At 38.8% G+C, this 16636-nt stretch overlaps 1 protein-coding gene across 10 annotated transcripts in view; it reads right to left on the reverse strand.

Moving 5' to 3' along the window:
- Agtpbp1 (ATP/GTP binding protein 1) overlaps positions 1-16636 on the reverse strand; it is a 157053-nt gene that overhangs the window by 84854 nt on the left and 55563 nt on the right. For all 10 annotated transcript variants that reach the window (XR_004944945.1, XM_036186843.1, XM_036186842.1 and 7 more), the window contains 4 exons: positions 15576-15784; positions 13629-13806; positions 6417-6514; positions 1997-2113 (listed from right to left, as the gene is read on the reverse strand). Coding sequence is in view for 9 of the 10 variants with exons in the window: in XM_036186843.1 (XP_036042736.1) it covers positions 1997-2113; positions 6417-6514; positions 13629-13806; positions 15576-15784 (602 nt within the window). In the remaining variant the exon portion in view is untranslated. The remainder of the gene's footprint in view (positions 1-1996; positions 2114-6416; positions 6515-13628; positions 13807-15575; positions 15785-16636) is intronic.

A 16636-nucleotide genomic window follows, 5' to 3' on the forward strand; every position in this document is an offset into this window, starting at 1 on the left:
ACAGGATCAGTTGAGGAACTGGCAAGGTGAGGTAGCTGTGGCTTGTTCTGCTTCTCTGATCTTCCAGCATTCACCCCAATAACTGGCTCAGGTTTGATTTTATTAATAAGAACTTTTAAGATTCCTGCTACATGCATATTGCCTTATTTACCTGAAGTAGCATAATTCAGGAGCTCTAACTCTCAGATAGATAGGTCTTTACTTGCTACATTTAACTCAGACCCAAGTAGAACCAAACATGCTCAAGAAATAACCAAGAACAAGCTGGCCACCCGTTTACATTGTTACAGCATAGGAGGCTGTACAGGAGCCCATGAAGCCTAGCTAGGTGGTAAGCTAGGATTAGGACATGGGAATCTAAATACACAATTTGGAAAGAAGTGGCTTGGAAAATCTAAATCAGTGGTTCTCAACCTTCCTAATGCTGTGACCCTTTAATAAAGTTGCTCATGCTATGGTGACCCCAACCATAACATTATTTCCTTGCTACTTCCTAACTGTAATTTTCTACTCTTAGGAACTGTAATGTAAATACATGTTATGCAGGATATCTGATATGCAAGCCCTGTGAAAGGGTCGTTCGACCCCCCCGCCCGAAGAAGTTGCAACTCACATGTTGAGACCCCCTGATCTAAATACTAACCTGACACCCATTATTAAAATTATAAAATTACTCTACTGTACTCCCACACCAAAGCTATAACTTGTATAGCATTATATATTCCTATATACATATAACTATAGGAAAATAGGTGAAGTCAATATATGCTAATCAACTCCTACCCAAAACCACTATAACATTACTTGTCTGCTTTGATTTAGAAAGTATTTTGTGTCTTCAAATGGTTCAAGTGAAACCAAATACATTAAAAAGAAGAGTAACTCAACAGTTGTTCTAGGTTAAATGGAAAATAACCTTACCCACTCTATATTCTTCCCCAAATGCTCTTCCTAGCTCCCTCTCCTTCCCCCACTGCTTCCCAGGGGACCTCCCCCGCTCACCCCAACTCCTTTCTCCCTGACTCCTGACCTCCTTCTACTCTCAGTTTCAAAGTTCCAATGAGCTTCAAACCTACAAGAAGGACAAGGAATGAGGAGACAAGAGGTTATCTTTCACTGTACTCCAAGGTTCCTAAGTTTACTCCCAACAACAACAGAAAAACTGGCAAATATTTCTCATTTATGTCTCATATATAAACTCACTGTAATCTGTCTTTAATCAACTGTAATTAAGGATGTGGGATTTGGGAAGCAACATTTATAGCAAAAGCGACTCAAGTCTTAGAGGTTAGCTAGCCTAAACACATACTTTCTGGCCTCGAGTTCACTGTGTAAACCAAGCTGGCCTCTGAACTCACTGAGAGGTACTTGGCTCTGTTTTCCTGGTGCTGAGATTAAAGGTGCATGCCACCATGCCCAGCCAAACTTAGACACTTTAAAATCAGACTTAAGAACCCAGCACAGTCAAAGCAGAGAGAACAAAAAACTAAATCTACTGTCAACAATTCAGTCAACATGGTGTGTTGTATACCCCAAGCTGAATCACTCTGTCTCAGTAAATGAGAGTAAGAAATGCTAATAATAACTAACTGCACTGTCAGGGCGGCAGGCTGCCCGCTCTGTCCCGACTGCTGCTGTGTTACATGGGAACTACCAAGGGAAGGGTAGAGCTGCACAACTCCTCAGCACTACTAACACAAGGAAGACTACAGTGTGCTTTTATAATGCTGTTTTAAGAATATAAGACAAAATTTTAAAAAGCAAGTCAAAGTGATGAACCAAAGTGATTATAAAATGCAAAAACTAGCCCAATGTTCTCTCTTCTTACAGGTCATCAACTCAGCTCAAAATGTCAACATAAGGGTCCCATATCATCTAGTAAAGCAAGACAAATGACATTTTTTTCAGAAATGAAAAATGGCAATTATGTGCATAAAGGAGAAAAAAATGAACCTTTTATTAAAACCAGGTAAGACCAAACGTTCTATATTTATACCTGAAAATCATCAACAAGCTCAGGAAAGAGGTGTTCATACATTTTTAGTTCTTCTATTGTTCGTCCTGGTACTTGCTGTGGTTTTAATTTGTTAATATCTGTTTCAATATCATCATTCTGAAATAATAAAAGATGTCATTAGTATAAAAACACAAAAATGTTAGAGAATATATTTTATATTTGAAATGTTCCAAAATATTATTACTTATGATTAGTAAATAATTACTAATAAAATTTATATCAATTTAATTGTAAATCAGTTCTTTTAATTAGTTGGAGATTATCATTGGTGTTGATTTTGTTGTTTGGTCATGGTTAATCTTAATGTAATGGACAGTTTTCAGCTCGTCAAGACGAAAAAAAATAAAAATATAAAAATAAAGATCACGGGTTAGGAATTTAGCTCAGTGGTAGAGCTCTTGCCTAACAAGCGCAAGGCCCTGGGCTCGATCCTCAGCTCAATAAATAAATAAATAAATAAATAAATAAATAAATAAATAAATAAATAAATAAATGAAAATATCACATATGCTCTCCTCAATGTCCCTATTATTCTGTAAATTAAAACTCAGGAAATTAAATTGAAAACATTTATACATAACAAAGATGGTAACGAAGTAGCTAACATTCGCTGGCATGCACTAAACTCTTATCTAAGTCATTCTGTACAACAGTATAAAGTAGAGATGCTTATTCTACCTCTACCATCTGACTGAGGAGGGGGAGTGATGTGCACCAATGTTAGGGAGCTGACAATTAGAAAACCTGGAATGTAAAACTAGTTAGGGAAGTTCCAAAGTATACATGATAGCCAGTGTGATGTTTACCACCTACTCTCATACTCCATGATAAGCAGACCTTTGCATACTTTTGTGTTTTTTGCAGGGCCAGGAGAATAAGAAGTGGTACACGTGCCCAAAATGTACCATTAAGGAAAAAGAAAGGGGGGGAGGGTAAATCCCAACTCTGTCCTCAGACAAAAAAAGACATGTCATCAATCTTGTCCCTAAACTCTTTATCTGGTATTTCCGAGTCTCACTGTGTAACCCTGGCTGTCCTCTTGGTGTCCCTCATGAGAGGAGGGCAAGTGTTAGTTCCCTTAACAACTTACCTCACACAAACTCAACTTTCACAGATGGGTAAGGAGGCATAGAAAGGCCAGCTACTAATTTTCAAGTGGGCCTCATTTTTAATTTCCTATTTATCTTATTGTCAGAATAAACTACTTCATTTCAACCCTAAAGCAAATTTATTTTATTATGCTTAAATCCTTCATATATAGTACCTAACTATATATGAACATTAATCAGTAATCTTAAGGAAAAAATATATGATATTTCTCAACATTTTGTATTTGGAAATTTGCTTTCATTTATATAATCAATAAATAAAATTGTTATTCCTATTAATAAGAGATTTGTTTATTTGCATATTATCATTAACATGTGATTATTACTCTGTGAGTATATAATTTCACTTAAGTTTTTATCTATGAACAAATGATGTATTCATTTTCTTGATGAACATATAATCATCCAAAGTAAAAAATACAAAGATATTTTTTCTTGCAGGGCACACGCTTTTAATCCTAGTACTTGGGAGGCAGAGGCAGGTGGATCTCTGAGCTCCAGGACAGCCAGGACTGCACAGAGGCACACGGCTCACTGTTAGGAACGAACACTCTAGAATTAGAAAAGGAAAGAGTGTGTTGACCTTCATGGCAACCTGCAGGTGAGTTGTTTAGACCCTAAAGAATCTGTACTAAAATCTCTGCAGAAAAAAAAAAGTAGACTCATGCTGGTGAGGAAAAGCAGTCTGGAAACCGACCACCAACCACAACAGAGCAGTCTCAGGTTTTCCACTGCAGCACAGCCATTCTCTAAGACCCTCTGGATCCTCCCTAGAAGCTAGCAAAGCTGATGCTGCCCAAGTGTAATAGCCAACCTAAGGCAGAGGCAGGGGCAGAGGCAGAGGCAGAGGCTCCACCATACTGCCTGGCCCCTTCTGTGCCTTGTCCACAATGCTGTGAGAATTTGATGGTTATAGTACATGAAGAGCTTGGATTGGCACACGGTTATGTGTTCAATAAATACTATTTTTCCATTCATAACTATAAATGTTTTGTTAAGATGAAGTACACAATATGTGAGCAATCACTGTCCCTGTTAACTCAGTGGAAAATGGACACCAACAATTGTTTTTCAAAGACATCCATGTCAAGTGCAAAGAAATTTGTGGAAATGTTTCAGATGAATGGACCAAGTGACAAACAAGGAAACGCAGTATATGAGGCTAGATCCTGCAACAGAGAGGGTAAAAATCCTCATAAAGGACATTACAAGAGCAAATGATAAACTGGACACAGATGGCAGGTTGGTAGAATGTCAATAGCTGTCCTGCAGTTATGGTGTATGTTCATGGATGAAGGTCCAAAAGAGCTGACATATCTAACCCATTCTCAAATACCTGTTTTTGGGCATGTGCATACATGTACACAGTTTTCTAGCAGCCAAATCAGTCACTGTTTCAATTCTCCTAACTCCCTAATCTTTATACTCTTGACCATCACAGGTATTTTTCATTAGAACCATGAGAAGGGAAGAATCAACTATACCAAATATGCTGCAATGTTTATTACTAAAATCTTGATAGAAATTCATATGCTAATCTCATGAATTTCACTACCCCAAAGTACCCTGCAAAAACTCCCAAATGCATTTCAACACCCCTCCTCTTCCCTGAGAACGTAATTCATATCTGGGAACCTACCAATTCCATTGCTTATGTTAGGTCCAAACACCCAGTTACCCAAGAATTATCTTAACATCAAAGCTTGCCCTATTGTTCTTTGTAATCACATCAGTGGTAATGAAATTAGTTCTGTATTATTATTAAGATATATCTCCCAGTATTCTAGACTCTGGAAAGTCAAATACATAGTGTGCCCCAATATTTTATTTTAATTTTTTATAATATTTAATTTTACACATCAGCCATGGGTTCCCCTGTCCTCCCCTCTCCCATGCCCCAATTTTAAGGCAGTATTCCAAGATTTTTTTTAAAGTATTTTTTTTAATTCATGTATATGAATGTTTTGTCTGCCTGCATATATGTGCTCTGCATGTGTGCCTGGTACTTGCAGAGATCATAAGCAGTGTCAAGTGTGGTGATATTGTGTTCCCCAATATATTGTGCACCTTAATAAACTTATCTGGGGTCAGAGAACAGAACAGCCACTACATAGACATAGGGGCCAGAAAATGGTGGCCTTTAATTCTATCACTTGGGAGGCAGAGATCCGTGTGGATCTCTGAGAGTTCAAGGCCACATTAGGAACAGAGCCAAGTGTGGTGGCTTTAAACCCAGCATTTGAGATCTCATGTCTTTGCTTGGGAAAGACACACACATTTAATCCCAGGAAGTGATGACAGGAAAGAAGAAAAGTACACAAGGCATGAAGACCAGTAACTAGAGCCTGGTTAAGCTTTTAGGGTTTTGGCAGCAGTTCAGCTGAGAGCCATTCAGGTGAGGACTCAGAAGCTTTCAGTCTGAGGAAACAAGATCAGCTGAGGAACTAGAGAGATGAGGTTGGCTGTAGCTTGTTCTGTTTCTCTGATCTTTCAGCGTTCACCCCAATGCCTGGCTCCAGGTTTGTTTTTATTAACAAGACCTTTTAGAAATTTGTCTATAGTCAAGTCCCATGGAGCCAGAGTTACAAATGATTATGAACTGCCAAGTAGATGTTGAGCATTAAATCTAGTCCTCTGCAAGAGCAGCAAGTACTCTTAACTGCTGAGCCATAATCTCTCCAACTACAATAGTCCAATATAAGAAAAAAAAAGGAAAGAAAAAAACAGAACCAGGCAGAGGTCAAATTAGCTCTCCCCTCAAAGCAGGCAGAAAACAAGTTAAGCAGTTGACAATCAAGAGACCACTTTTCTAAAGATGCTGTAATGGCTCTTCTGGGCCAAATAAAACAGAGAAGAGTCTTTGAGCTTCCAGACACAGCACAACACTGAGAGCACACCAGCCTCTTCAACTCAACAACCCGCGTATTTACATTTCCTCTTAAGAATTGTGACATCATCACTAACACCTCTGTTACAGACTAAATTCCTAGTATTTTTACAGCCCCAGAAGATTGCTGACAGAAGGAAATGCCTTTGGAATAAACTGTGACAGCAGTTGCAAGGCGCTCTCCTTAGAGCCCTTATTTTTCCAAAGCTAAGTCAGAAAGCTTAAAATCTTTTTCCTCGGGGACAACAGACAGTACATTAGGGCTGTTTTCAGACCAATAAATTCAGCTACAAGAGAAAGACGTGGATAAAACATTTTATCTATAATCTTATGCATCAATAAATCTATTTTAAAGCTGAGCTATACAATTTATAAAGTATACTAATGATAAAAATGCACCAACCTTAAAATTTTGATCTAGGTCATCTTCATTCTCTACTTCATTCTCAGCTTCTAAATCAGCGTCGTCATTGTCGTCACTTTCATCTACCACGTCATCCACTGTGACACAGACACAGACATGCAGTGTGCACACAGTATTCGATCACCAAGGAAAGGCAAGGACACTTCTTTTATAACTGAATTATCACATTCATCCACTCAATAGAAATTTTTTCTTTCTTTTTTTGTTCTTCAACAATTTCATATATTAGGATTTTTTTTTTCATTTCCCTTTTAGATTCCTTACTAAAAACATCTATAAAGATATCTCAGCCCTAGAAACCAGAGAAAGTATGTGAAAGGGCCCTAAAACTTGGAAAACTACAAAATAATTTGTTTTACTATTGAAGTTCTCAGTTACAAATCTAATAATGTCCTATGGTACAGTAGCCCAAACGAAGCATTCGGATAAACCTCAATACTTCACTTCATTCCTTTGCAATTATTTATTTCACTGACCATGTGCCATGTACTGTGTTACAAACTAGGAACTTTTTAAAGATATAATTACTGCCCTAAAGGAGGAATGCCAGACAGACAGTAAATGGCCGCAAATGACAGGGCCAAGGGATGACCACTGAGCACTTCACAGGGCAGCACCTGAAGGAGACCTAGGGGCTGGACAGTGAGGCTCTAAGAGGAATTATAGGAAAGTGAGATGATAGGATATCGGGAAAATTAATATGATTGACATGTAGAATGTGCTTGGGAAATTTAAATGAGTGAGATGGGATGAATATTACACAGTCTGCCAAGCCAGTTATATTTTAAACCTACAGAACATAACCACAGGATTTCCAAGAAAATAATGGCTTGATACAATGTGCATTTTCTGGCAGGTATGAGAGAAGAACATATGAGTGAAGTAAGACCACTCAAGAGGGACAGTTAAGTGCTAGGCCAATGCAAGACTAAGGGAATGAAAGAAAACAGCTTGAAGAAACACTCAGGGAGTTCCATGTAAAAGGACATGGAGCGTAACTATGGGGAGACACGAGAAAAAGCACCAGACTGCTCACAGAGTAATGGTGCTTTCAACCCAAAACATTCTTCAGGAAAAAAATGCACTAAATTCAACAAAAACCTATTACAAACAGAAAAAAATATATGATTAAATAGTGTGGGAAATCAGAGTTTAGAAATGGAGAAAAAAAAATATTTTTGAGGCCAAATGTTCCAAGTATTTTCCTTTAAGTACATGCTCCAAATGTAAAGCATCATACAGCTTCAGAACATCTGACACTTTCTTACAGCATTGCTAAGAATTAACTATACCTTCAGCATACAATCAAAACCACTGGCTATAAATCAAAGCTGTCATCTGCTTTCTTGTATATATTAACCACAGCAATGCAGGCAACACTTCTACATATCTCTTTGATAGCTAATAAGGCAAATACAGGGCATCCCTTGGATACCACCATTAAAGGAAAAGGACTTAGAAACTATAAACAAAGGAACTGTTTTCACTATGCCTATAAGTGCGGTCCACTTCCCCTCTATGTGTGGTATGTGTTAGATCTCTAAGGCTAGCCTACAGGTGTGGATATATCTGTGTATACAGATACATTGTTTTAGGCATTTAGGTATGTGATGTGCAGTGTGTATAAAGGCTTGATTCTATAAACATTCAGACACAGATTAGGAAAACAACCATATTTTATTCATTTTCCTTGTACTTGGTGCTATTAAACTATTTGTTTGTCATGGTTTCCTAGGTAACACTGTAATGATATCCTCCACAACTCATCCATCTAGCCTTCTCAATGGGTAAGTCCTTTCTTTTTCTATCTTACTGACTTAGCTACATGATTTGAGATATATCTTTTAATATCTCATTACTATTTCTGAGGTATAGTATAGATAAAAGTTTGTAACACTGTTCAAAATAAATGCCAATTTCCTTAATAAATTTTATCTGGAATCTCTTCATGGTATTTACTGAAATAACTGGTTTCCATCTTTTGACCTACTAATAATAAATTTCACCCATTTTAATATTACAGTGAACTTCATTTCTTAAAAATAATCAGAATGTCCTGTACAAATAAACACTGCCCAGTTCAATCTGCTCATCTTTAGAATTTGTACATTTGTTTTGATTAGTGAGATTTAGCTGTGTATTGTTTCTAGTAATCCTTACCAGGTTTTGCTTTTACCATCATGCTAGCTTCTAAACTTTTCTTTTTTTTCTATGCTCTGGAAAATAAAGCATGGGAAAATTCCTTGAAAGTTGAGAGAACAAATCTATGATGTCATCAACAGTTGATATCACCAAACAAACTTGACTACATACTCCATTTCAGGTTTTTTATTATTCTAGTCAGTTTTAATCAATTATATGTCCCTAAAATGCTATTTCAATTATATATTCAAATGTATTATTAAGAGTGTTCTCTGGCCGGGCTGTGGTGGTGCACACCTTGAATCCCAGCACTTGGGAGGCAGAGGTAGGTGGATCTCTGTGAGTTCGAGGCCAGACTGGGCTACACAGTGAGTTCCAGGAAAGGAACCAAAACTACACAGAGAAACCCTGTCGGGGGGGGGGGGGGGGGGGGGGGGGGGGGAGTGTTCTCTGTAGCATGATTCTGATTTCCACAGTCTCCTCTATTTAACCTGCCAGGTACTCAGGGGCACATCGACTCATCTACTGATTTCTTCACTGATCACAGGTCTGACTTCACCCTGTCCTGCAGCACATGTGTGATCTATCGTGGATGAAACGCCTTAGCTGTCCTGTCTCACACTCGTCTCCTTCTGGGTCTATCCTCTGTGTGAACAACGCTTCTTATACCCATTTGCTGGTTTCCTGTCAAGCTGTCTAAACAACTTCTTTAAGTCTCCAGTAAGTATCTGCTCTTTCACCAATGAAAGAGTCCTGATCTTTTAATACAATTTTGTTGTTGCTTTTGACTTTTTGTTTGAGACAGTATCTCATTGTGTAGGTCTATCTGGCCCAGAAAACACTGTGTAGACCTGGCCAGCATCAAACACAGAGTATTAAAGGCCCTACCACAGCAGCCTTTAGTATTTTCTTTCTTTAGATTTACTATCGAAGCTTACATGCTTGTTCATGTTTCACAGTCAGATCTCTCAAAGGTTTGTTATTCATCGCTGAAATTCCACTGCATTTACATACCAGTGGTGGGTTCATTCAAGAAAAACAAAGCCCCCCCAAAGTTTTACCCAGAATGACACAGGGGCAGTCTCTGATGTCAGCCTGTGTGGTCCTATGGACCAATGGGGCCAAGGTGAACACCTCTTGTTGAGTATGTTACAAATGAAAATGTACATTTCTTCAAGTACCATTTTAGAAATGCAAGAATTATACTGGGAAATCTACCAACATGAAATTTATTTGTTCATGTACAAGGCTCTGCTTATGGTAACATTATGAGCCTTGTACCAAAACTGGTTGTTATAATAATAATGCAGCGACTATTAGGTATTACAGAGTGGGCAAGTTCTAGCATTTAATACAACTGTTCTTCTGTGAGGTTCTCTGCATTCTCAACATCTGAATTCATCACTTGACTGGCTGGATCAATACTTCATCACTTAAGGAAGGGCACATAAGATATACAGCTCCACACCCACATATCTAAGAACACACCACCTTCGTGATGGAAGCTAGTGAAGGTTTAGAAACCTCAGATCAGTTTCCCTTCAGCTCTTCATAGATGGTACTTCACTATCTTTTGGCACTTAGTAATCAAGAAGGCAAGTCCTGAGTCTAGCTCTACCCACTCAGCAAATAATAAATGTACCCTTAGGATCGTCATACAATTTAAAGGATGCTAAAGAGAAAATAGGGGATAAAACTGTACTGCTGTGATAGAGATCTATTCCATTTTGTCCCTGGGTCATGACAGTTGCCAAATCCCCTGGGATTTCTTGGGTGGCAGGAATGTCTTCTGTTCTAATGAGAAGACCCTAGGTAGTAGCTTCAAGATGGAAGCTAGAGACATGATTAAACAAAGGACTGGGAATTTCAACCTGGTTTCTCAGCCTCTGAGGAGGAAAAGGGGACCTGCAAACTAATTAGTCATCAACAATCAATGGTTTAATTGATCATGCCTATTTTATGAAACTTCCATAAACTTTCTAAAGGATATGGCTCAGAGAGCTTCTGGGCTAGTGAACACATCAAGATGTTAGGAGGAGGATGTGCTTGCAGAGAACATGGATCCTATGCTGCACTTCCCTCTGACTGTACCTGCGTTGTCTCCTTTATAACAAACAATGTACACAGAGTGTTCCTGGCTGATGTGAGCTGTCCTAGCACAAATCTATATCTAGCAAATTATCAATACAGACACAGTGTTGTGAAAACTCCCTAACAACTTTATAGTCACCCCAAAAGAGAGGAGGCCTGGGCATACAGCAGGTATCTAACGTGCAAGTCTTGTGAGATGGAGCTCTAGTTCCATGGTAGTTGGTAGTCAGGTAGTTGGCAAATGGACTAAATTGATAACATTCATCTATCATCCAAAAGTAGAGAATTTTTTGATATGATGGCCAAGAAACACTCCAGACCTATCCCCGAGGAGCTCACATGTTAGCTAAGGAAGGCTAAAATATAATTCTGACACACTAGAAAGTAATGGAAAACAGAATAAGGACATCCTCCTTGGGCCAAGAAGTCTACCAGAACCTTCCCATCCCATTTGAATGAAGGCTTGTGAGTTAACAACTAAACACATTTCTAGTTTAGTGATTTGTCAAATCTGAGAAAAATACAGAAAAGAATCCCACAGGGAAATATCACCTTTCTTATTTTTTCCCATGCCTGATGAATTCACTACACTGCAGGTGAACTTTCACTATCCCTTAATCTGGACTCTGACTAAGCATCACTAGGAGAATGTATTCTACTTCCTCCCTGTTGTTACTTCCTGTTGCATCATAGAAGAGCTTCCCCAGCCTTCCACCAGCCATAACCACCATTTAACACCTACAGAGCACACCTCCATATTCCTATATTTAGAGAGAGGAAGAAAAATTTCCAAAACTCCAAATTAAATGCTAGTGACGTCACTGGAGGCAAAGACACTACACTGGAGAGGAAGAAAACTGTGCTGGTCGTCAGCCTGTCTCTACCACAGCAGTATAACTGCTTCATAAAGTTTCCTCTTGCCTGCCTGTCAGAATCCCTACAAATGTCCTCACTTTCAAAGCCTGTGTGAAATTTCAAAAGAACAGAAAGAAGGAATTAGAAAACTATTTCACTTAGCTATCTTACTCAGAACTTTCTAGACTCAATATTGTTGACTTTAAAACTTTGTATTTTTTTTTAAATTTTAGCACATACACACACACACACACACACACACACACACACCTACACCTACACCTGTAGAGGTCAGGGGATAACTTGCCAGAGTCCACCTTCTTCCACCATGTGGGTCCTGAGGATTGAACTCAATTCATCAGGCTTGGTATAACATGCCATTACCTACAAGCTACTTCACCAGCCTGACTTTTGAAAGATGTTTCTAAATGATTCATTTTGGCATTTTATGCCAACTAAATCTGTGTTTAGATAATTCAATATTTTTTTAAAAATCAATAATATACCTATTTAATAAATCCATATTAAGGATTAAAAACTAATGATTACTTGAAACCTTTTAAAACATTTCAAGTATTTTGTAAATAATAAAAAAAAAATTTTTAATTTTTCAAAGATATAATTATCCATGTAAGCATTGCAGCTTGGATAGAAAGGTATCCTGGTAGTCAGGAGCCAAGGAATACCAGAAAGTCACCATACCATAAACATAGCAGCTTATAGCTCTGCTCAAGAGCAAAGTTTCCCCAATGCAAGTATAACAGCTCTGCTCCAGCAGGGGAGAAGGGTTTGCCCAGTGAAGTTCTCTGCTGTCTGCTCTCTTTGCTCTCTCTCTGCTCTGCTCAGATCCTGGGAGTGTAACAACTCTGCTCTGTTAGGGGAAAGCTTCCCCTGCAAAAGTGTTACAGTTCTCTACATCTGAGCTCCACTCTGGCAAAAATGTCATACCAAAACAAACCTAACTCAAGAGATTTATTAGGAAGGAAGAATCCAGGAGGGTGGCTGCCTCAGGTGAGCAACACCAACAAATTGAACAAGGTACAGGCCTTATGTAGGACTTCATCTGGGAAGGAGCTTTCCAGAGTGGCTTGAGATCAGTGGATTTTTGTGGTGTGATTCCGGGGCAAGCTCAGGGATTGGTGGCATTTTGTGCTCAGGGACTTCAGGGATTGGTGGGATTCTGTGTTTGGGGATAGGTGAGAATCTTCAGCCTGACTCTGGGGCAAGCTCAGGGATTGGTGCAATTTCAAGCCCTGGTCCTGAGGTCAAGTCAGGATCAGGGTTTTTTTCCTTTGGCACAGGTCTCAGGTCTAGTCAGGGACAGGGTGCTTGTTCTCTTGGCCCTTTTGACCCTACCTTCCATGACTACTTCTCTTTTCCATTTTAGTAGAATACTATTTTAGTATACCACCAAAAACAAAAACCACACTGGAAAGTTTAAATTCTTCCTTACTACATATCTACAGTGTTACACTAAAAATGAAAAACAGTCTACCTCAAATAATTTCACTCTTCTTCCAAGTAAGTGATTTGTTCAATTCTTGCTAATTTTGGTGATTAGGTTTTTATTATATGAGGAAAAATCAGGCCAGCGATGGGACGCAGTGGGACTGCCAGCAAGCCTGATGTTATAAGTTTGGTCCCTGGGACCCATGTGGTAAAAGGAAAGAACCAACTTCTGAAGGTTGTCCTCTGACCTTCACATGCTCACTGTAGCATGATCATAAATGCATGAGGCACACACACTACACATACACACCCTCATCATCATCATCATCATCATCGTATGCAATAAATTCTTTTAAAGCTACACAAGTCATCCTAAATGTAATGAATGACCTAAACATCTGATGTCACCATCTTACACTCTGAAAACTTACACTGATTATTGACTAATTTCCTGTGTGTTTTCACAACTCACTTTGACATACATGCAATGTATGGATGTATTAGATTTCAGTTTCTTACATCTAAAGAAATGCTTATTGACTAAAGTAAATGTGAGGATTTATCATGCTCACACTAAGGCCTTTTGTTGAGGAATCAGACACAACTTTAAAATCACAGTGTCAACAGAGTCCCATAGCAGCCTAAGGTCCCTACCTTCAGGGGGTAAGCTGTAGAGCTGAGCCACAGGTCCAGTTATAGGGATCACTGGCAACTGGAAGTGGAAAGAACTTTTAATGGTTGGGAGCGGCAAGCGGTTTTTAGGGAAACACTTCCTCATTATCAGACTAGAGGTGTTGACAAGAGGATCAAGAGTCCTGACCGCCAAGCATTCCTGTTCAAACAAGGATATGTGAGTCAGTGAACAGCTCAACACCACTATATTCAAAATGTAACATAATAATGATTGCCTAGCTACAAATATCACACAAATACCATAACAAAATACAGTTATAAAATGGCTTTACTCTCCAGAAGTATCTATACTCAGGAGTCACATGTGACTGGTTCAGTAGGATTTTTTTCCTTAAATGTTCACTAGGCAAAATTTAGTAATTACTGTAGTGATGTATTGTGTGACCTAATAAAATTTACCTGAAGATCAGAGGACAGAACAAGCCACTAGATTAAACATAGAGGCCACGCAGCGGTGGCACACACCTTTAATCCCAGCACTCAGGAAGAAAAGATCTGTCTGGATCTCTTGAGTTCAAAGCCACCCTAGACTACATAAGATTGACTCATTCTAGGAGAGAAACAGAGCCAGGCAGTGGTGGCACACACCTTTAATCCCAGCACTAAGATGGCTGGACGGAGAAAGGTATATAAGGCATCAGGCGACAGAACTAAAGGCTTTTCATTTTCAGCAGAAGTGTCCCTTTCAGCTGGAGGCGGATTTTTGGCTGGAGTCTTTCAGGTGAGGACACAGAGACATTCAAACAGAGGATTCATGGAGTAGGTGAGGTGAGAAGTGGCTGTGACTTGTTCCTTTGTCTCTCTGATCTTTCAGCATTTACTCCAATATCTCTGGTTGTGGGTTTTTTATCATAAGACCTTTTAAAATTCGTGTTACAACTTATCTTGGACAATGAAAATCACCAAGTGGTCACTCAGATACTTGGTCTAGGGCATGAAGAAGAATAAGAAGTACTGAGAACCAAGGTGTAAGAAATAAAACGCCTCTCAAAACCAGGTCCTTTGTCTCCTGCAAAAGAGCTATGCAGCTTGTAAGGCAACAGTGGGAGCAGACTCCACTCAACTCCTAGAGTCTGGCTGGTTGGCCAGTTTAACAACAGTGTCAGTGACAACTTCCCTCTCAGTGGTCCTTGGGCACTCTACACAATCTTCAACACACAACTGACTTGTTAAACACACAAATTAAGGTTCAAAAAATGTTAAACTACCTAGTTCATCATCATACATCAAATACCTATTACTGTGTATATCCAGATAGTAAAAATAGGTATATAGGATTGTTCTAGAAGAATGGAAACACTCAGAATAAACACGTCAAGTGTTTAGATACCTTAACCACTATCATGCAGAAAGGTTGTTTATTGTGTGGAAAACCAAGAGAATGCAACTTGAACAAGTGTCTGGTCATTTCAAAGGACAGTACCTCCACCTCCTCTAGTGACAGTCTCCTACAGGGTCACTGGCATGCAGTCAGGGATGTGTGCAGGTAAGATACCTAGCAGAGCTAGCAGGCTACTTGTAGTTTCCATCTCTCTCTCTATTGGAAAATGGCCATGGCCACAGCCCTATCCAGCAGGAAGACATTCCCAATGTTTACAGCAGAACTGCTCCACCAGCTAGAGAATCCTCAGATACCTTGTGGGAGCATACAAAACTAAGTCAATCTAGTCACCCATACAACACAGCTATACAGAACCCCTTCCGCTGTGTACACGGTTTGTAAGCACTTGCTACTACTCTCTCCAATCATCTCTGAGGTCACATGAAAATCAATTGGGATTATTGGTTTTACAAAATTTTAAAATATATGTACACTTTCCTGAGTACTTGCATATTAATTCATTTTTCTTAAGAACCAAAAGAATATCATTAGTACCTAAGCAGAATCATGAAAGCCAAGTAGCTTACTTGTGAAGTGTTATACAGAATTTTCATCCCGTTCGCATCAATGAATGCTTTTCTTCCCAACTTGATGTTTGTGACACTTTTTAAGCTCTGTAAAATTCCTTTCCGAATGAGCATGTTTCTATGCCGATTATCATGGCGGTGCCAATCTACATAAATTGTTAAAAGTACTTGAACATATCCTCTGTCTACGGCTCTCTTGGCATTTGTTTCTTTAACAAGAGAAAATTGGGAAAGGTTATTTTATAAATGACAGAAGAAAGGTTTAAAATGAAGCAAACAGAAAGTAGAATGTCAGTATTGTGATAAATTCCCAGCCTTTGAAATAGAACAACCACATATTTAATAATTCTCTAACAAAATAATTATGGCAAGTACCAGAAATCATTACAGTTTCTAGACACATTCTTGCCTAATTATTTGATCATGACTTACAACTGAACTATCTTTCCTAGCTGGGCTTGGTGGTGCACACCTGGAATCCCAGCACCCACGAGGTAAAGGCAAAGACCACAACAGAAAAAGGAGTGTGTTTACTAAAACAAGGTCTATAATTATTTTTCAATGTTACACCATCTATTTTGAAACTTATAATATATAGGCCTTTTCATAAGACAGAAGCATAATGCCTTTACTGACTAGCTACAAACATGACTTGTTAAAAGCAATTGTCACTCTTGCTTATTTTCATTACAAACTCTGTGCTCCCATTAAAATTAACCCCACTGGATTGTAGCTCTTATTACTTACAAAATTTATCTTCCCAGTGGAATTAACTGTTCTAGTTATTCTACAATTGTGCAGATATCCACTCCTTAAAACACAAAATTTAGCAGGGCGGTGGTGGCACACGCCTTTAATCCCAGCACTTGGGAGGCAGAGCCAAGTGGATCTCTGTGAGTTCGAGGCCAGCTTAGGATACTAACTGAGTCCCAGGAAAGGCGCAAAGCTACACAGAGAACCCCTGTCTCGAAAAACCAAAAAAAAAAAAAACCCACAAAATTTAAAATACAATTTGTTTTGTATAAAAGGTAAGAAATAGTATATGATTAGGAAATAGTTCT

Source organism: Onychomys torridus, chromosome 5 (genome assembly GCF_903995425.1).
Source record: "Onychomys torridus chromosome 5, mOncTor1.1, whole genome shotgun sequence".
NCBI lineage: Eukaryota > Metazoa > Chordata > Mammalia > Rodentia > Cricetidae > Onychomys > Onychomys torridus.